The 22,901-nt window shown below is 42.5% G+C and overlaps 1 protein-coding gene across 2 annotated transcripts in view; it reads left to right on the plus strand.

Annotated features, from left to right (window-relative positions):
• The window catches only part of LOC6053004 (calcium/calmodulin-dependent protein kinase type 1), a 183,256-nt gene that overhangs the window by 62,909 nt on the left and 97,446 nt on the right, over positions 1-22,901 (plus strand). For both annotated transcript variants that reach the window (XM_038261823.1, XM_038261821.1), the window contains one exon: positions 3,110-3,798. In XM_038261823.1, the coding sequence (XP_038117751.1) occupies positions 3,174-3,798 (625 nt within the window). In that variant the 5' untranslated portion in view covers positions 3,110-3,173. The remainder of the gene's footprint in view (positions 1-3,109; positions 3,799-22,901) is intronic.

The following is a 22,901-nucleotide window of genomic DNA, read 5'->3' on the forward strand; positions in this document are numbered from 1 at the left end:
GGATTAAAATTTGCGAATGATGTTGTTCTTACCCTGAAGTTTAATCATGGATCTAAGTAATTCCATCAATATTATGAATTTTAATGCTCGCTCTTTAAAAGCGAAAGAAAATGAATTTTTCAACTTTTTACGAGTTCATAACGTGCATGTTGCTGTTATAACCGAAACATTTTTAAAAACTGGCACTTATTTGAAAAGTGATCCAGATTATAAAGTTATAACCAATAACAGAATGAATCGAAATGGCGGTGGAGTTGCAATAGTTATCCACCGTAGTATGACTTATAGTACGTTACGTGACTTTAAGTTAAAAGTTATTGAAAGTTTGGGCATTGAACTTGAAACTTCTTTTGGGAAAATTATGATTGCAGCTGCATATTTGCCTTTCCAATGCACTGGGGAAAATAAAAATTATTTCAAAGGGGATTTGAATAAACTTACTCGGCATAGATCTCGATTTTTGATCATCGGTGATTTTAATGCCAAACACCAATCTTGGAATAATTCAAAAGTAAATTCCAATGGTAAAATTGTATTCAGAGATTGCACTTCTGGTCTTTATTCGGTTTTATACCCGAATGGGCCAACTTGCTTTTCTTCTGTTAGAAATCCATCAACAATTAATTGATTTGGTTTTGACAAATCAAAGTCAGTATTGTGGTCCTTTAGTGACTCATGCTGATTTTGATTCTGATCATCTTCCAATAACTTTTTCACTTTCTCATGAAGCAGTTACCAGACCCAATAGTTCTGTGTTTAATTATCACAAAGCTAATTGGGACAGGTATCAGCATCATATTGAGAATAATTTAAATCATGATTTTGTTTTAGAAACCAAAGCTGATATTGATTCAGCCTTGGAATCTTTAACTAATGCAATTTTGGATGCTAGGAATATTGCTATTCCTAAAGTCCAAGTCAAATTTGATTCTCCCATTATTGATGACGATCTTCAGCTTCTGATTCGTCTGAAAATGTTCGCCGAAGACAGTATCAACGTTCTCGTGATCCTGCACTGAAGCGAATTCAAAAGATTTGCAAAAGGTTATTGACCACAGATTCACTCTCCTGCGAAATGAAAAGTTCGCAAGAGATGTCGAACAAATTAAACCTTATTCCAAACCTTTTTGGAAACTTTCCAAGGTTCTTAAGAAACCTCAAAAACCAATCCCTTCTTTAAAAGATGGTGATAATATTCTATTAACTAATGGGGAGAAAGCTCAAAAACTTGCTCAGCAGTTTGAGAGTGCCCATAATTTCAACTTAAATGTTTTGAGTCCTATTGAAGATCAAATTTCAATAGAATTTCAGAATATTGTTGAACAAGAATTTTCATCAGATGAAGTTTTTAATACGGATCTGAATGAAATAAAATCTATTATCAAAAATTTAAAAATATGAAAGCCCCTGGTGAGGATGGCATTTTTTACATTTTAATTAAAAAATTACCAGAAGCAACTTTAAGTAGCTTGGTCAAAATTTGCAACAAATGTTTTGATTTGGCATATTTTCCCAGTAGTTGGAAAAATGCCAAAGTAGTTCCGATTTTGAAACCGGACAAAAATCCTGCCGAAGCTTCAAGCTATCGGCCCATTAGTTTGCTTTCATCTATTAGTAAATTATTCGAAAGAATAATTCTTAATAGAATGATGACGCACATTAATGAAAATTCAATTTTCGCTGATGAGCAGTTTGGATTTCGCCTTGGGCATTCAACTACTCATCAGTTGTTGAGAGTTTCAAATTTAATTCGAAGCAACAAATCTGAGGGCTATTCTACTGGCGCTGCTCTTCTAGACATAGAAAAAGCATTTGACAGTGTTTGGCATAAAGGTTTGATTGCGAAATTGAAAAGGTTTAATTTTCCGATTTACATCGTGAAAATTATTCAAAATTATTTGACGGATCGTACTCTGCAGGTATGTTATCAGAACAGCAAATCTGATCAACTACCTGTACGTGCCGGCGTCCCTCAAGGAAGCATTTTGGGTCCAATTTTATACAATATTTTTACTTCTGACTTGCCTGATTTGCCCCAGGATGTCAGAAATCACTTTTGCTGATGATACAAGCATCTCCGCCAAAGGTAGAAGCCTTCGTGTCATCACAAGAAGATTACAAAAGCTTGGATATTTTCAATTCTTATTTGAAAGAATGGAAAATTACTCCAAATGCTGCAAAACTCAACTTATTATTTTCCCTCACAAACCAAGGGCTGATTTTCTTAAACCAAAAGTCATCACATTATAAAGATGAATGAGGTAAATTTAAAGTGGGAGGATCAAGTGAAATATCTTGGACTTGCTTTTGACAAAACCTTACTTACAAGGATCACATTGAAAGTATCCAGGTTAAATGTAACAAATATATTAAATGTTTGTATCCACTTATAAACAGGAATTCTAGACTTTGTCTCAAGAATAAACTGTTAATTTATAAACAAATTTTCAGACCTGCCATGCTTTATGCTGTGCCGATCTGGACAAGCTGTTGCTTAACCAGGAAGAAAAAACTTCAGAGGATTCAGAACAAAATTCTGAAAATGATTCTGAAACTTCCTCTCTGGTTCAGCACCAGTGAACTTCATCAATTAGCCGAAGTTGACACTTTGAATGTTATGTCCAATAAGATAATTGATGCATTTCGACAAAAATCATTGCAGTCTTCAGCTGCATTGATCCGCTCTTTATATAGTTTATAAGTTAGTTTTAAGGTATCCCTTTTCCCTTTTGTACATGTAGGATCTCCTACATTTGAAATCACTGAATAGCGAAAGCTACAATATTTCATGAATAAATGAAAGTTGCTAGTATTTAAAATTGAGGTGAAAAGTCATCCATTGTGATTGGACACTCAATAATATTTTAACTGAATGAATGTACATGGAAAAGAAAAACTGAATAAATAAAAATCAAAAAAAAAAAAAATTTTTAGATTCTTTTTACCGATCTTTCGTGCGCGAGAGAGAAGAGCCATACTCTCTTCGGATTTTTTTTCTTGATGAACGTCCAATGATTTTCTTTTGATGATGATTATTCCATCGCTGGTTTTTATCTTTTATGAAGCATCTGTGATTGTTGCATCGTCATTTATTTTATTTATTTTTCAGACAGACATCGAATTGGTGAAATATTGAAATATTCAAAGCACACAAAGAAGAAAAAGCTGTTAAGATGCCACTTTTTGGTAAAAAGGATTCATCAAAGAAAATCCGAAAGGAAACTAAAGAACCTGATAAACAGCCAAGCATTGAAGATAAATATATGATAAAAGAATTACTTGGAACGGGTGCATTCTCTGAAGTTCGTCTTTGTGAACATCGTGAAACTGGACAAGCATATGCCGTAAAAATCATAGATAAAAAAGCTTTAAAGGGTAAAGAAGATTCATTGGAAAACGAAATACGTGTTTTAAAGAGATTTAGTGCTAGAAGGAATGAAGATGATGCTGATAAAACTTGGTTTACACACCCAAACATTGTGCAATTGTTCGAGACATACGAAGACAAGTTGAAGGTTTACTTGATTATGGAGCTAGTAACTGGTGGTGAATTATTTGACCGTATTGTTGAAAAAGGGTCATACACTGAAAAAGACGCATCTTATCTTATTCGACAAGTACTCGAAGCAGTAGACTACATGCATGAGCAAGGTGTAGTTCATAGAGATTTAAAACCAGAAAACTTGTTATACTACAGTCCATCAGAAGATAGTAAAATCATGATAAGCGACTTTGGACTTTCCAAAATGGAGGACTCTGGATTTATGGCAACAGCCTGTGGTACTCCAGGATATGTTGGTAGGTGGGAAAAGGTTATGCTGTTGCAAATATTTTTGAAATTTTTTTTTCCGCCGAAACCAGTTTGAGGGCAGTTTCAAGCGAAGTATGTCGAGTTCCGGAAAAAAAATTCTTCATTTTTTTTTTATTAGAGGGGGAGCCTCCTTGAGCTGTGTCTGGTATTTGTTCGAGACACTTTCTTAAAAGGTACAAAACCACCTCGCATCAACAAGTACACAACTCAAATGCTACAAGATGGAGTCACTTTTTGAATTTTTTTAGACACCTGATCGCGCGAGAGATCAATTCACAATTTTACCAGCCTAAATGTGATCCACAAATAAATGTAATTTTGTCCCTATCTGTCCCTGGCCATCTCTGATGAGAGCCAGTGGTGATCCTCGCTCTTTTTGAACTCTCCCCGGTTCGCATCCCATGTACTGTCCCCTTTAGAGTTTAGTTAGAAATAAACTGCCGACTACGCCAGACGGTTACGCGTTTTAAAATAAACGTTTTTCTGTTCGCGCAATAAAATTGTTTTAGTTCGCGTAGTTTAAAAACGGTGTTTTACTGCGTCCGAAATCTCCCGAACCGACCACACGCGCGAACATTTGGTCCTTCGAACCGGATCCGAAGGATCCGGTCTGGCCAGGTTCGGGACACTTCGCGAAACGGACAGTTCAGTGCGCGAAGTGTTGGCCTGCTCGCGAAGAGCAGTGCAAAGTGTACGGTGCAGAAGCGCGCCTGGACAGTTTTGGTGCGTGCTGAAAACGGACAAAAAGTGCACGGAAAATCCGTGAAAAAAGTGCAAAAAAAAACGGGAAAAAATCCCAAAAAGCGGAGCTGAACAGTGGCACAATAGTGCATTGAAAAGCAGCTGAACAAAGGCAGTGACGATCAGTGCAGTGCGGTGAAGAAGATTTCGCCATCGCGGAACTCACGGCGACTCACGGTGTGCGCGAGCTTTGGCAAGCGTCGCGACGTCACCATCTCAACCGGTTGGCTGACGTCATCGTTCGAGTCGGTGATTGATTGGCGCCTGGAGCTTTCGGGACGGATTTGGCGGATTTCGAAGCAGATTCAGGAGAGTATTTTGCACGTAAACGGTGGCTCGGCTAGTTTGGCTCTTTGCGGAGAAATAAAGTGGCTTTTGAAAATAAAATTGCACGAGAGTTTTTATTAGTCTGGTCAGGTTGCATGAGTGTTGTGTTGTTCTGTCTGGTCCTCTGGAATTCCCTTGTCGATTCCCCTGTCGCTGCTGTCAATACTGGGTCGTACAGTTCGCAATCTGTCTTGCGCGGTCGCGTCGTGGAACGTCGAGTCGATCTGTCTGTTTCCGGTGAATCTGAAAGTGAAAGTGGATGTTATTCAGTTGGCGATCAGTGGTCACGATGGGCGATCTGCAGACTTTGCGGAAGAAGCAGGAGATCCTGCTGAACAAACTGGAGGTGCTGAATCAGTTCGTCGAGCACTACAAGGCGGAAGAACACGAGTGCCAGCTGGAAGTTCGACTCGGAATGCTGAACGACGTGTACCAGGAGTTCACGGACCTACGGACGAAGCTGGAGTTGCTGCTGGAAGAAAAGGATGCGGCCAAGTTCGCGAATGCGGAGCCGAAGGTCAAGCAGGAGGTCGTGTCACATCGTGAAGAGGCCAATCTACAGGTGGTGCAGGAGTTCGACAACAAATTCTGCAAGATCAAGGCGATGCTGATTGCGAAGCGGCCGGTCAAGGACGTCGCGCAGACTGTTCCAAGTGTTGGTGATGCGGATACCTCGTTTCCGTTGCGCGTCAAGCTGCCTGACATTCATCTGCCGAACTTCAGCGGAAATCTGCGCGAGTGGGTGACCTTCCGTGACACCTTCAAAAGTCTCATTCACCGGAACTCGAAGCTGACATCGATGGACAAGTTCACCTATCTCCAATCGTCTCTTTCTGGTCCTGCGTTGCTGGAGATCAGTGGCATCGATCTGTCGGAAGAAAACTACTCCGTCGCGTGGTCCGCGCTGGAGGAGGAGTACGGAAACAAGAAGCTGATCGTGAAAGCCCACCTCGATGTCATTCTGGATCTGGAACCGCTGACCAAGGAGTCGTACGATGGTCTCAGCCACCTGCTCGGTGAGTTTGAGAAAAATCTGCAGATGTTGGACAAGATGGGCGAAAAGACTGCCGACTGGAGTACGGTTATGGCGCATGTCCTGTGCTCAAAGCTGGACTCGGCCACGCTTAGGAATTGGGAGACCCACCACAACAGCAAGGAAGTCCCAACCTACAAGGCTCTACTGGTGTACCTGCGCGGCCACTGTTCGGTTCTTCAGTCGATCAAACGAGCGAAAGCGAAATCGTCGGAACAGCGCCCTCCGAAAGCAGCAGTCTGTCACACTGCTGTGCGGAGCAGCAACCAGTGTCACTTTTGCAGCGGCCCGTGGCACACCCCGTTCCGGTGCTTCAAGTTCCAGAAGATGACAATCTCGGAGCGCAACGACGCTGTTTCGAGGAACAAGCTGTGCAGAAACTGCCTGAAGCCTGGACATTACCCGCGGACGTGCGAAGGAGGAACTTGTCACCACTGTCACCAGAAACACCACTCGATGCTGCACAATGATCAGATGAGATCCTCCGTTCCACAACAGCAGTCGAGACCGACCGCGACGACCTCAGTACAGCGACAACAACCCAGACCACAGAACACGAATCAGACAACACACACTCCAGCCAACAATGCACCTGCTAATCAGACTAACCTACAGACTACAGACTCTCAAACCACACAGCCACAAACCACTAGCCAAAACTACGTTGCACTACCCGTCACGCCCACACACAACATCATCCTGTCAACCGCGCTCATCCGCATTAAAGACCGCTTCGGAAACACGCTGCTAGCGCGTGCGCTTCTTGACTCGTGCTCACAGCACTGTCTGATGACCAGAGAGTTCTCGCGGCGACTCAAATTCGAGCGACAATCGTCGTATTTGCCGATCCAAGGGATCGGAACTTCCCGTTGCGTGTCGACGCAGCTCGTGCGTGCAGATGTCGGTCCGCGTTCTGATCGGATTTCAGCGTACGAGTCGGAGATGCAGTTCTACGTCCTGCCCAAGCTCAACATCTCGTTGCCGACGTCGTACATCGACCCGTCTACAATTCAGCTGCCCGACTGGATGTTCCTGGCTGATCCGGAGTTCCACAAAACCGGTCCAGTGGACGTCATTATCGGTGCCGAGTTTTACATGGACTTGCTGACGGACGAACGGGTGAAACCAGCTGCAGACGGTCCCACGCTGCACAACACGGTGTTCGGTTGGATCATTTCCGGCCGGCTTCCCGGCAGCGTTCCAGAATCGACGTCTCTCGTATCCGTCGCGGCAATCGACGAGCTGCTGACCAGATTTTGGGAACTGGAAACGTGCCGCACCAAGAGCACGCACTCGATCGAAGAATCCACGTGCGAGCAGCTGTTCGAGGAGACGACGGTTCGTGACGAAACTGGCAGATTTGTTGTGACGCTGCCCAAGAAAAGTACGCTGTCCAGCGTCTCGGTGAGTCCAGATCAACAGCCATCAAACGCTTCCTGGGACTGGAGAAGCGGCTGTCAGCGAATCCAGACCTGAAACAACAGTACAGTGATTTTATTCACGAGTACGAAGCCATGGGACACATGAAACGGGTTGCCGGCGACACGGCCGGGGGAGAGTTAGCGTATTACCTGCCACACCACTGCGTCTTGAGGCTGGACAGCACCACTACGAAGCTCCGCGTGGTGTTTGATGCTTCTTGTCGCATGTCTACCGGAGTTGCTCTGAACGATGCGCTCATGGTGGGACCAGTTGTGCAGGACGATTTACTGGACATTGCGCTACGCTTTCGACTCCACGCTGTTGCCATCGTCGCTGACATCGCCAAGATGTACCGTATGATTCGCGTCCAGCCTGACGACCAGAGACTGCAGAGGATTGTTTGGAGAGACAATGTGGACGAACCCATCCGAATCTACGAGCTGACCACTGTCACGTACGGAACGGCGTCTGCGCCGTATTTAGCGACCAAGTGCTTGCAAAAACTCGGTGAGATCGGAGAAAAGACGCACCCATCCGCTGCCAAGGTCCTCAAACGTGACTTCTACGTTGACGACATGTTGGCAGGTGCGCACACGGTCGCAGAAGGAAAAGAGCTAGTCGCCGAAATGGTCGATCTGATGGAATCTGGCGGATTCTCGTTGCGAAAGTGGCACTCAAACTCCCGAGACATCCTGCTCGACGTCCCGGAACATCTTCGCGACGAGCGGACCCTGCTAAAACTGGACACGTCTGACGCAACCGTCAAGACGCTCGGGCTCGTCTGGGAGCCCAGTACGGACTGTTTCCGTTTCAGATCGCCAAAGTGGAACGACGTTGCCGTGATCACGAAGCGTGTCGTGGCCTCAGACATGGCCATGATCTTCGACCCGTACGGGCTGATCGGTCCTGTCTTCGTCCAAGCGAAAATCTTCGTGCAGAAGCTGTGGCGCATGGAACTGGATTGGGACGCCGCTCTGCCAGAAGATCTGCAGGAGTACTGGCGTGAATACCGCAGAAATCTAGCCGGTCTAGACAGCCTGTCGATACCCCGCTGGATTGGCACAGGTGCAGATGACCAGAATATGCAGCTTCACGGGTTCTGCGACGCTTCAGTCAACGCTTACGGTGCGTGCATCTACATTCGAACCGTTTCGGCCAACGGCGACGTCACCGTCCGCTTGCTGGCCTCCAAATCCCGCATCGCACCGCTCGAGAACCTGAAGAAGAAGAAGCGTAAGCAGTCGATTCCCCGCCTGGAGCTGGCGTCCGCTCTGCTGCTGGCGCATCTGTACGAGAAAGTGGCCAACGCCATCAACTTCCGAGGAAAAGCGTTCTTCTGGACGGATTCCATGATCGTACGCTGCTGGCTTGCGTCACTGCCGTCCAGATGGAACCAGTTCGTGGCCAACCGTGTGTCCGAGATTCAACATCTGACGGAGAGCGGATCTTGGGACCATGTGCCCGGAATAGAGAACCCAGCTGACATCATTTCTCGCGGCATGACACCGATGCAGCTGCAGTACTCAAAGCTTTGGTTCAACGGACCCGATTGGCTGAGTCTTGACCACCAGCACTGGCCGCACGCTCAAGTGCCGAACGCAGCAGACTTCGACCACGAAGAACTGGAGGAACACAACGCTGTCGCTGCAGTTGCACGTGACACCGAGCCCTGCAAACTGTTCACAGCGAATTCGTCGTACACCGTGACAATACGGACGACCGCTGTAATCTGCCGCTTCTGTTTCAACAGCCGTGCGGCGAACAAGCACTGTCGCAGAGTTGGTCCGTTGACGGCTGAAGAGCTCGAGGTCGCTTTGAAGAAGCTGGTGCGCCTCGCTCAACGAGAATGCTTCCCGGAAGAGTACGATGCTTTGTCCAGAGATCGCGCGATTCCAAGCAACTCCCGCATTGCTGCGCTGAACCCAAGAATCGTCGATGGAATCCTGTGCGTCGGCGGCCGGTTACAGCACGCCGCAGTCTCGGACAATCGGAAGCATCCGTACATTCTCGACCATCGTCATCCGTTCACGAAGCTTATCGTCACACACTATCACGAGACAATGTTTCACGCTGGACAACAACTGTTGATCTCTGCTGTGCGTGAGCGTTTCTGGCCGATTAACATCCGCAACCTCGTTCGCGAGGTGATCCACAAGTGTGTCGATTGCTTCCGTGTCAAGCCGAAGGTTCTGGACCAGCTCATGGCGGATCTGCCGCCCGAACGACACCGTGTACACCGTTCGCACGAGTCGGAGTTGACTACTGCGGACCTTTTCAGGTCGCGTACCCGCAGCGTCGAGCTCGCCCAGTGAAGTGCTTCGTTGCCATCTTCGTCTGCCTGGTCACCAAGGCCGTTCACCTAGAACTAGCAGCAGACCTAACGACGCAGGCATTTCTGGCGGCCCTCAAACGGTTCACTGCCCGGCGTGGCAAACCGAAGCTGGTCATGTGCGACAACGCCAAGAACTTCGTCGGCGCAAGACGTGAGCTGAGCGAACTCGCCAAGCTGTTCCTAAGTCAGCAGTTCGAAGAGGAGATCATTCGCGAAACAGCGAACGACAGCATCGAGTTCAAGTTCATTCCCGCTCGCTCGCCGAACTTCGGCGGCCTCTGGGAGTCCGCAGTGAAGAGCTTCAAGTTGCTGTTCAAACGTACGATCGGGCTGCACACCCTGCTGTACGACGAGTTCCAGACTGTGCTGGTCCAGATCGAAGCGATCCTCAACTCGCGACCGCTCACGCCGCTCAGCAACGACCCCGCAGACTTCGAAGCGCTGACCCCAGGACACTTCCTGATCCAGCGTCCATTCACTGCGATTCCAGAACCAAACCTCGACCACATTCCCGAGAACAGACTGTCGGCCTGGCAAACCGTGCAGCGGTACACGCAACAGCTCTGGAAGAAGTGGTCCAACCTCTACCTGTCGGACTTGCACAACCGCACGAAGTGGACAAAGCAAAAAGACAACGTTGCTGTCGGAACCATGGTCCTGCTGAAGGACGAGAACCTCCCGCCGCTAAAGTGGCAGCTCGGACGCGTTTCCGATATCCACCCGGGAGCTGACGGCAACATCCGTGTCGTCACGGTGCGCACAAAGGACGGTAGCTATCAGCGTGCGATCTCTAAGATCTGCATTCTGCCGATCCGTGACAACCTTTTTACCGCGCAAGGGGAGAACTAGGACTCCTCCAACGGCGGAGGTCGAAAGGCCTCCGCACACCAGTTAAGTTATGTATTGTTTTGAATTTCAAAAAGTTCACCGAATCTTTTTCCTCCAGAGTCGCCACCCTGTCTGCGCCCAGACCTGCGGGTCGTTCTGCGCTCGGAGGCCGTCAAAAAGATCGGAACTTTCCGAAATGCTCTGAGGTAACCTGTTTTGTTTCGGTTGTGGTTTGCATGAAGATGTTTGCTTGCGATCTAGCTGGCAAAAGCCCAGCATAATTACGGTTACGGATAACAGCGGCGCACAGCGCCTTTTCGGTCGAAAAGACTGCCCCCACTGTTTGAACTCAGCTAAATTCTGTTCCACGTTTGGAACTCTTCGAGGTACACGCGCTCACGATGACAGCAGCGGAGGAGACGTCCTCCCGGTCCCATCTGCCACGACCAGCAGCGAGCTTGGCCAGCTCGTTCCCAATCGCAGCCCGATGGAGCCAACCCCCGTCATCGCAGCATCGTACACCCGGAGAACCATCGTGTCGGTAACCGCTGAGGGTCAACAGCGACGCCAGGAGGCGTCGGGGGAGGCCACGGAGGTCTCCCCCAGTTCAGGCAAGTCGTTTTTGAATATAATTTAACTGATTAAAAAGCACCCTCTCATCTGATTAGGGAGTCTCACATCGCATCGACGCCGACGCCGGCGTCACCGATCGCATCAGACAACGGAGCAGCAGAACACGCACGGCGCCACCCACGCACGGTGGCTTTGCGTTCAGCACAGACCAGCACAGATCAACAGCAACAGCAGCAGACAGACGAACCGACAACTGACGTCGGCGGCACGCCGTCGAACAACAACCGCAGCACATCGAAGCATCCACCCCCGCGACAAACAGAAGATCAACCGATCGAGCCAAGCAGCAGTATTTCAAATCTACACCAGCAAACGGTAGCAGTTCAAGCGCTACAAGTAGCAGATCCAGCTCAAGTTCAGGGTCAACCTGCTGTCGCCATGATGAAACAGCACCTGAAAGAACGACAAATCAGCATTTTGCAGCGCACCACGACACCAATCAACCCCAGAAGTGTCCCCAGCAGCAGCGCGGCATCCAGGTTGATCGTTTGATGTCCAGTCCGGTCCAGAAAGCAGCAAATCTGACGCAAAATTGGTGCATTTTCGACTGCAGCGAAATGCACGATCCAGCCAGCCCAGAAGAAGAAAAATATCTGGCTATTGTTCGTGTTCGATCGACGGCCGCAGCCGCGATCGCTAGTACATAAGGAGAACAATGACCAATCTTGACTTAGGGTAATAGCAGAAACAGTAGAAGTAGATAAGAGACGAAGATAACGGATAAGAGATAAGGAACAGAATCAAAACAAATCAGTGGGATAGCAGTGGGAATTGTAGTAGTAGTTGTAACAGCGAGAAGAATGTTTGAATCAGAGTGATTCCAAGGCGGCCGGTATGATCGCGCGATAGATCAATTCACAATTTTACCAGCCTAAATGTGATCCACAAATAAATGTAATTTTGTCCCTATCTGTCCCTGGCCATCTCTGATGAGAGCCAGTGGTGATCCTCGCTCTTTTTGAACTCTCCCCGGTTCGCATCCCATGTACTGTCCCCTTTAGAGTTTAGTTAGAAATAAACTGCCGACTACGCCAGACGGTTACGCGTTTTAAAATAAACGTTTTTCTGTTCGCGCAATAAAATTGTTTTAGTTCGCGTAGTTTAAAAACGGTGTTTTACTGCGTCCGAAATCTCCCGAACCGACCACACGCGCGAACAACACCTTAGATCCCATTTTCAAATTATTATCATGTTCGTGTTCCTGAGCCAATTTCACAATAGCAACATGTATAGAAATATTTATTTTCATCCATTTATACCCTTTATACTAAATGACTACCGCCAGAAAATGGGATCTGGAGTAGAGACACTAAATAGGGAGACTGGTCTAAGCTGGCTAAATCGATCTCGTGTCTGTTTGGGTACGTCAAATTCACTTCGACCAGTCTCCCTTTTATTTTTGGGTTAAATTCTATTTTTTTCACTGGGTCTAGAAAGCCTTATGCTTACGAGCAGGGGCCAGATTACATTGGCATCACATAAAATGGTCAAAGATTTGAATTTCATGAATTTTGATATGTCACATGACAGGGTTCCTTGCACATTTCGAAATGTCCCCAGTGACCACCGGTAACCGGTTACCGGTTCCAAAATGGCCAGGTGGGGCCAGAGTACGTTGGCATCACATGAAATGGCCACAGTTTTAAATTTCATGAATTTTGATATGTCACAAGACAGGGTTCCTTGCACATTCCGAAATGTCCCCAGTGACCACCGGTAACCGATGACCGGTTCTAAAGGGGCCAGGTATGGGCCAGAGTACATTGGCATCACATAAAATGTCCTGCGTTTTTTCACAAAACAGGGTTCCTTGTCAATTCCGATATGTGCCCCCAGTGGCACGATATGGTAAATGTACAGAAAAAGTGATCCGGAAATTGTGAAAATCGTACCATGAAATCGTGAATATTACGAGTTTTACTTAACGAATTTTTGAACTATGCATATTGGGCACGAATAAACCAGGAGCCGTGAATTAATATGCATGATTAGACATGCCCGAATACACTCGTAAACGTGAATTAAATAGGGGGATGGCGTCGCTATTTTTAGACCACGTTTTCCACTTTTTCTCATTGAAAACGACTACTTTATCGACTTCATTTTGCTGGGCGAGATAGGACGCCGTCTATTTTTAGACGATGACTCAGCACTTTTACACTCTTGCGCTTAAAAAAACCAGGTGGCAGCACGATGTAACGCCACGTCCCTATTCATGATTTCATAAAAAAAATCACGAATTCATGAAATTTATGCATGATTTTGATACATGATTTCACCAATTCTATTTACGCCTTCAAAAATAAATCATAAAAAAATATTCCAGAACTCATGCATTTTGTGCACGAATTCATGCATAAAAATTCATGATTTCATGAATTTTATGCATGAAAGCATGAATTTTTATTCACAAGGTATATTTTTTTACCGTAATCATGAATTTTTATTCATAAAATCGTGAATACTTTTCACGACTGCATGCATCCATTTCATGAAATCATGAAAATAATTCACGTTTACGAGTGAAATCGATCATGGAAAGTCATGCATATTTATTCACGATTCCAGGATAATTCGTGCCCAATATGCATAGTTCAAAAATTCGTAAAGCAAAAATCACGATATTTACGATTTCATGGTACGATTTGCATGATTTCCGGAACACTTTTTTTCCGTGAATAACCCTACCTTTGAATTTCCTGCAGATTCCCATGTTTCTGGTGAGGAAGTCAAAGTTGCAGTTAAACAAATGAAGAATATGAAAGCTCCTGGCTTTGATGACATTTTTAATTAAATAATTTAAATCAATTTTGAAAAATTATCCTCGCGGTCCTTCTTGACAGAAAAGCTCCTACTTGACAGCTCGTTCCAAGGGGACCATAGTTGATCTATCGAAAAAATGTTGTCTTGTCAATATTTTTTTTGCATTAAAATTAAAAAAAGTGATCATAAATGGTTTTTAATCGTGTATTTTACCGTTGTACATAAAAATTGACATAGGGCTTTAGTACCCAATTGGAAGCTGGGCAAAGTCATACCAATTTTGAAGCCTCAAAAAGATCCAACATCGCCAACAAGTTATCGTCCCATTAGTCTGTTGAGTAGTTTGTCCAAACTCTTTGAGAAGGTCATCTATTCAAGGCTTTTGAATTTTACCAACGATAATTATCGTTAATTATATTATAATAATATAATTTTGAATGAGCAGTTTGGCTTTCGCAAGGGACATAATACTGCTCATCAGCTTACCAAAATTATCAAGCAGAATAAGCTCGAGTCTAAATCAACTGCTATCCCGAGCATGGGTAAATAACAAGGGAAATGCGTTATAATACCTTTCCCTGGTATCAATTCCAAATTTTGGTATTCCTGAACCCTTTAAAATTTGTCTTGAAGATTATGCAAGAGCAAAATGTGGTATCCCAATTTACCAATTAAAGGTATTGTTTTGATATTGCAAAATTTCAGAATTTGTCAATGGTCGAACACCACATTTTGGTATTCTTTTGGTATTACAGTATTTTATCAAATTCTTCTGAAACTATGGGAAAATTTTGACCAATTTTGACAAAATAATTAATTTTGCGCTAAAATGATGTCTCATAGCGAATGCTTTCATTGAAAACCGGAAATTTCAAACTTGATTTTAAACATTTTTGATTTACCCCCTAAAAATTGACTTGAAATTGTGGAAAAATTTCTACGTCAGGATGCCAAATTTTGGTATTATTTTGGTATTGAAAGGTTTAATCAAATTCCTCTGAAACTATGGGATTTTTTTTATAAATTTTGATGAGATAATTAATTTTGCGCTAAAATGACATGAAACCCAAAAATGTTAAAGCTGATTTTAATTTTTTTCAATATAACCACTAAGATTTTTTTTAAAGACGTTGAAATTTCTCTAAGTTGGGAAAACCAAATACTTTGAAAAACGAATTAATCGACATATTATTGAATTTTGGTGAATTTCAATCCAGTTTTCAATTTAATAACACTTATTTTTCAATCTTGTTATTTTTTAGAATCTTCAAGAACTTCAAGCACAGGCCGTTCATCAATGACAAATGCATTCGATGTGGTGAAGAATATCACTAAGAACAACATGGAATCATCAGGTGAGTAGATTTGGCTGTGGCATATGGATCATTTCCGTTTTTTCACTAACTACAACTGTTGCACTAAAATGGTATGAACATAAAAAAAATTGGTATGTCTTGTGCAAATACCAGCGACCAAAATGTGCTCTTGGTTGCCCAGTATAAGATGGTGAAATACCATGAAATCATACCAAAATCATGTATGTGGAAGACCACAGAAATACCAAAATCTGATTATCCAAGTGCGCAAGAATACCTAAAAATTAAACCATGGCAATACCAAGTTTTGGTATTCAAGCAATGTTCAAAAATCCAGAAGACCTCAACTTGGTATTGAAATGGTTTTATTTTGAGGTATTATTTTACCCTTGGAATAACATGGTTTGGTATTGTTGTGCCCTTCCACATATAAGACTTTGGTATCATTTCATGGTATTTTACCATCTATTACTGGGCAACCAAGGGCACATTTTGGTCCCTGTTATTTGCCCAAGTAATACCAAAATTTGGTATTCCCGTGTTATTTACCCCTGCTTGGGTTGGTTGAGGCGGCTGCCACCGATGCCTTCCAGCTCGATCCTCGGGAAGTGCGTTGGTTCCGCTGAAGCACGTTCTCGTCGTGGTGGTACTTTTGCTTGCGGGGGCAACTGCATGACGTCAATTTCGTCCCAGATCGCTTGCTTCTCAAACAGGGTCAGAATATTTGGCGGAACCATTTTCGTACCTGTCCCGTTGGCCATCTTTGTTTATTTTTTTGCTGCTGTGAGTATTTGTTTGTTCCAGGTAACTTGGCCGCCAACTACACAGCTAAAAAAGTTGTAATTCAGCTGCGTGTAAAAGACTTGGGTGTAAAATAAATATTGCATTATTTTATGCAATTTTATGTGATTTTACACCCTGAAATATGTAGCCCATCAGAATGGGAAACCTACTTGACCGAAATGTCAAGCTCATATATGCGTTTATCCTTACAACTTTTCATCGGTCTGATGGCCGAGTGGGCTAAGGCGCCAGTCCTTACTGTTGGTGCTGGGTTTGAATCCCGTCGGTTGCAACTTTTTTTTTTGTGTTTGCAAAAAATGTACATGCAGTGTGTAATATTAAGTGTTTATTTTGACGAAGGTGATGTGCATGCTTTTTCATGCGATTTTACCATCGGATTTTTTGCTGTGTACTGTTGTGGCTTCCGACCAGATCGTTTTGTTTTTGTTGCTTTGCTGTTGGGTGGATTTTTTTGAATCGTTAGATTTGTTCAAGAGTTATGTTTTTTTCGTTTAGAAACACGAGATCGCTATGGCAAAAATAAAATAGTGAAGGTTTGGTGAGTGTGCGACATGCTCCACTCACTGCTCAGCTTTGGTTTTCATTTCGTTTATTATTTGCTTAACTCGCGTTGTCCTTGCGAGTGCCGAATTTAAACTGAATTTCATAAATTTTTCGTGTTTGTGGTGTAAAATAGTGACGAGGAGAACAATCTAGTCGCGCAGCATTAGAACAACGGAGTTTTGAAGAAATGAGTAGGAAAAAGTGATATTTCGAGGAAAAAGGTATGCTGCATTAACCCGGAGGAATCCGCAAAACAACGTAAACATACAGTGCGTATTTTTCATCTGTATTGGTGCACATCAAAGTCAAGGCGGACACAAAACAAATGCGCCATCGGGTCAAGATGTGGACACTAGCGAAACAACGGACTACGCAGAGATGCCAAATCTACAACCCGGTGAGATCCTTCCAAAATGGAAAAAATTGCTTTTTCCCTTTTAATATTTTTTTGAAAACAAACAGTTATGCTTCAATATTATAGATATATTGATTGAAATTCACTACGAATTGTTTTTTATTCAATTAAAAAATATATATACCGCAATCTGGATAAACACAAAGTGAAGCATAACTGTTTAAAGCGATTTTACATATTTTATATTTTCTCATTATATATCAAAGCCCACTACTTCATTCGTCGGTGAAGTATCCCATCAAACCCTTTTCCCTTCCAAATCCGGATGTCTTGGAGGTCGTCTAAGTTCTTAGGCATCTCTATAGGATATCCAATCATCAAATCCCTCCCCACCTCCCCCGTTGATCGTGAGGAGTCGACCAAAAGGACAAATGAATGGTGATGTGTCATTCGGCACATTCCTGACGCATTTATTTTCCTTATCGACGCCAACCTAGCTATTGCGAGCTTTATGCTCGGCTAGAGTACGGTCAACCAAGCTAAGCTAAGCTAAGCTATGTACTGTTGTGGCTTCCGACCATTGTCGGAAGGTGTCTTGTTCCGAACCACTTTTCCCTTTCCATTTAGCTGCCAAGTGCCTCCGCCAATTATCTTCATGTTGTCCAACCCAGCCGTCACGGAATTGTCCACCTTCTGTTCCTGCTTGCTGCTGAAGATACAGATTCCTAATAGCAACACTCCACGTTCCTCTTCCACAGCTGGATCCCGTTCTCGGCGGCCTTGGTTATCAGATTTTCGACCGGGTTGTCCTGCTTAATGACGCCAATGTCACCCCGGCAGTGGATCAACAACGACCGAACCAGTGTTCGGCCATTGCTTTGATATTCCGCTACGACTTTCTCAGTAACATTTCTAAAAACCTGAGCCTCTTCCTCTAGTCAATATTCAACTAAATCCAAATGTCAAACAAAAATAATCGGCTAAGTGCCGTCGCAAAAACAAGTTCGCATTCTTCATCTCAAAATTTGGAATGTAAACAAAAAATTTCATCTCAAAATTGAGATGGTTGAATCGAACTCGTTTTGGTGAAATATTTCTCAATAATTGAGTTCGCCTGGTAAGCGTGTACAGAGCTCTCAGTTTTTAGTGCATAATTTGTCATAAATATTATTTTGTTTTCTCAAAATTGACTTTGACTTTATAGCTGTCAGTCACCATTGCCCTTTCGGCAAAAAAGACCCACCCTACGCCAATATGACGAACAGTGATTATCATTGCAAATCAATTCGCAATTCGTAATTTTCAGTTTAAGAACGGGCCTTGACCCATCTTATGCACCAGGTTCCCGACGAACACGCACTGCCCTTACACCTACATCTCACCCTTGCTCTGAGTCAATACGAGCAACACGCTAGAACACGCTTTGAGTGTTCGTGCCAGGCATTCGCACCTGTTCCGGTTACGCATTTTTTAGTTTGAATTCAAAAACTAACTGTTATTTACTGTGTATTGTTTTTTCCTGAAATCTTCCCTAATGTTGAGTTGTGGCAATCTGTTGCTATTTCTTCTGTCGCGGTGTTTTGTTACAATGTTTTGAACCTAAGCATGTTATTCAAAAGTTTACCAAAAGTACAATAATGTTATGTTGCATATGAATAAAGGTGAAGATTCAAAACAATGGACAGTGAAGGAAATATAGTATGTAAGTAAAAAAATCAAATCAAATCAAATTATTCGCTCTACAGCATTGCCTTGGCGTTCTCGATTGCGAGATTCCTACTCGAAACTAGGTGTTCGAAGGCTTGATTGTTGAGGCAATTGCAAACAAAAAAGAAACAACAGTTCGTCGGCTCTTCCACTGGCCCGCCAGCAAATTCAGCACAGGTCGATACCTGACGAGCTGAACACGCCAGAACGAGGAAGGGAGGAAGGCGGCCAGTCCAGCGTGGGATAGCATAACCGGCATGAAAGGCCATTTGGTCCCACGATTTTAGTTCGTCGCAAAGGGCGTTCCCGGGACGCAAATCGGCTGTAGCCAGGACTACCGTGTAGGAACGACGACCTAAATCTCACCGGAGGAACCACAATGAAGGACCGCGAATTGGAATCTACGGCCAACAAGTCTCAGAAGGTAGCAGGTTTTTCTCACCGTTTCATATTAATGTTATCCGTTGTTTTCTTTTTGCTTGCAGGATGCTCTCATAGTTGCAGTCGCTGCCCGAAAGGAAAAAAGAAGACAAAAAATCTTAAAATTTCAATTTAAACATTATAGAATTCATAAATTGTATTTTTTTCTATCTACTAACCTTATTTATTTATTATACGAGTAAATGTGGCTTTCATAACAAAACATAAAATTCAAAAATTGTCGTGACCAGACGGACATATTTCGGTCGTTTTCTCGCGGATTTCGGATGCCAATTCAAAACGCGTGTTTTATGGCCAAAGCAAAGCAGAAGACTGATTTATTTTTCTTTCTGTCACTCACACTACCATACAAGTTCTCGCACATGCCAGCACACCAATACTACTGTTCGCTACAAGATATTATGCTAGGGGTGCTCACATTTCTACATGCCACGCTCCATCACTACATCCTCGTTCTCCCCTACACTCTTCTTTTTCCTTTTTTTTTTATTTGAACAATTGTAAAGAACAGTAAAAACATCATTGCTGTACATTATCATTCTATTTGCTTTTTTCGCTATTTTTTTTGCCATTATTTTTTTTATATTCTTATGTCAAAAAAAGCCAATTTTAACCTGGCCGCAAAAACCTGAATCTTTTCATAAACAATAATTTACTACACACGGCTGTCACAATTTCGTCGCTGCCTCCGTTGCATTCGATTACGGTTCACTTCTATAGCTGAATGCTCGTCAAATCTCGTCCTGTCCTCGATTTCCAAACGATGTTGATCTTGGAAACTATACACGCTCGAACCCACAGGCTTCTGGTCTCTGTTGAATTGTTTCAACACGTACCACGTCGATGGGTCAATAATCTGAAAATATACAAGAAAAAAAATCCAAACTTCTCGTTTGGCTCATATCAGACAATATGTGATCTAATTGTAAGTTTAAAATTAATATTCATATGAATACAAAGAGACGAGTTGTTCCTTTTAATTCCGCTATATATTTTTAATATCTTGACAGATACGTATTTCGTCTACTACTTGCAGACTTCATCAGTGTTCTGTTCTCGACTAGTCGAGAACAGAACACTGATGAAGTCTGCAAGTAGTAGACGAAATACGTATCTGTCAAGATATTAAAAATATATAGCGGAATTAAAAGGAACAACTCGTCTCTTTGTATTCATAGTAATGCATTCTGCTAAAACGCTCAACCAAACCACAATTAATATTCATATTTAATATGCTTACATTATTTAAAATTCTATGATGAATTCGTTCAAATCATCATTTCAAAAGATTGAGAAACTTAAATTTCTTTGCCAACTTAAATAACATTCATCTAAAATTCCCACATACTTCACATCACATTTTCTCTAAACTTTCTTTTGAAAATTGCTCCAGAAACGATCACTTTCACCATTTTATCGAAACTTCCTAAAAGCTTAATTTCCAGTCCAGGTTACAAGACTATTGTTTCCTAAATCAATTGAATAATTTCCATCTGTTATCATATTTTTCGGCAATTCCTTTCCCGAATATTCCAACAACATCATAATTTTATCGCATCTTCTCTGAAATCAAATCCTGAGCTCCAATTTAAGTCGTGTAGGCTACAAACCCATCGTTTCTTAAATCATCACTTCGAAAAGATTGAAAACTGTCTCAACCAATTGAATAATTTCCATCTGTTATCACATTTTTTTTTTTTTTGAATTTCCTTTTCCGAATATTTCAACAACATCATCATTTCATCCCATCTTCCCTGAAATCCAATCCTAAGCTCCGATTTAAGTCGTGTAGGCTACAAACCCATCGTTTCTTAAATCACCACTTCAAAAGATTGAAAATCAAAATTTTCTTAACCAATTGAATAATTTCCATCTGTTATCACATTTTTTGGAAATTCCTTTTCCGAATATTCCAACAAAATCTTAATTTTATCGCATCTTCCCTAAAATCCAATCCTGAGCTCCAATTTAAGTCGTGTAGGCTACAAACCTATCGTTTCTTAAATCATCACCTCGAAAAAATTGAAAATCGAAAATTTTCTTAACCAATTGAATAATTTCCATCTGTTATCACATTTTTTTTTGAAATTCCTTTTCCCAATATTCCAACAAAATCATCGCTTAATCCCATCTTCCCTGAAATCCAATCCTGGCTCCAATTTAAGTCGTGTAGGCTACAAACCTATCGTTTCTTAAATCATCACTTCGAAAAAAATTGAAAATCGAAATTTTTTTTAAACAATTGAATAACTTCCATCTGTTACAACATTTTTTTCGGAATTTTGTTTTCCGAATATTCCAACAACATCATCATTTCATCCCATCTTCCCTGAAATCCAATCATGAGCTCCAATTTAAGTCGTGTAGGCTACAAACCCATCGTTGCTTAAATCACCACTTCAAAAGATTGAAAATTCAATTTTTCTTAACCAATTGAATAATTTCCATCTGTTATCACATTTTTGGAAATTCCTTTTCCGAATATTCCAACAAAATCATCATTTTATCGCATCTTCCCTGAAATCCAATGCTGAGCTCCAATTTAAGTCGTGTAGGCTACAAACCTATCGTTTCTTAAATCATCACCTCGAAAAAATTGAAAATCGAAAATTTTCTTAACCAATTGAATAATTTCCATCTGTTATCACATTTTTTGTTTTTTTTTTTAATTCCTTTTTCCAAATATTCCAACAAAATCATCGCTTCATCCCATCTTCCCTGAAATCCAATCCTGAGCTTCAATTTAAGTCGTGTAGGCTACAAACCTATTGTTTCTTAAATCATCACCTCGAAAAAATTGAAAATCGAAAATTTTCTTAACAAATTGAATCATTTCCATCTGTTATCACATGTTTTTTTTTTGAAATTCCTTTTCCAAATATTCCAACAAAATCATCGCTTCATCCCATCTTCCCTGAAATCCAATCATGAGCTCCAATTTAAGTCGTGTAGGCTACAAACCTAACGTTCCTTAAATGATCACTTCGAAAAAATTGAAAACCGAAAATTTCCTTAACGAATTGAATAACTTCCATCTGTTACAATTTTTTTTTTCGGAATTTCGTTTTCCGAATATTCCCACAATATCATCATTTCATCCCATCTTCCCTGAAATCCAATCATGTGCTCCAATTTAAGTCGTGTAGGCTATACAAACCTATCGTTTCTTAAATCATCACTTCGGAAAAATTGAAAATCGAAAATTTTCTTAACCAATTGAATAATTTCCATCTGTTATCACATTTTTTGGAAATTCCTTTTCCGAATATTCCAACAAAATCATCATTTTATCGCATCTTCCCTGAAATCCAATCCTGAGCTCCAATTTAAGTCGTGTAGGCTACAAACCTATCGTTTCTTAAATCATCACTTCGAAAAAAAAATTGAAAATCGAAAATTTTCTTAACCAATTGAATAATTTCCATCTGTTATCACATTTTTTGGAAATTCCTTTTCCGAATATTCCAACAAAATCATCATTTCATCCATCTCGAGCGTTTTGGTCCAACTTCCTGGCTCTACACTCTCAGGGGACTCAAGCTCACTGATTCTTCATTCATGCTCTACCCTCTCAGGGGACTCGAGCTTTTTGATCCAACTTCCGCGCTCTATCCTCTAAGGGGACTCAAGCTTACTGATTCTTCATTCATGCTCTACCCTCTCAAGGAACTCAAGCATTTGATCCAACTTCCGCGCTCTACCCTCTAAGGGGACTCAAGCTTACTGATTCTTCATTCATGCTCTACCCTCTCAAGGGACTCAAGCATTTGATCCAACTTCCGCGCTCTACCCTCTCAGGGGACTTAAGCTTACTGGTCCTTCATTCATGCTCTACCTTCTCAGGG

The sequence above is a fragment of the Culex quinquefasciatus genome, chromosome 3 (genome assembly GCF_015732765.1).
Source record: "Culex quinquefasciatus strain JHB chromosome 3, VPISU_Cqui_1.0_pri_paternal, whole genome shotgun sequence".
Lineage (NCBI taxonomy): Eukaryota > Metazoa > Arthropoda > Insecta > Diptera > Culicidae > Culex > Culex quinquefasciatus.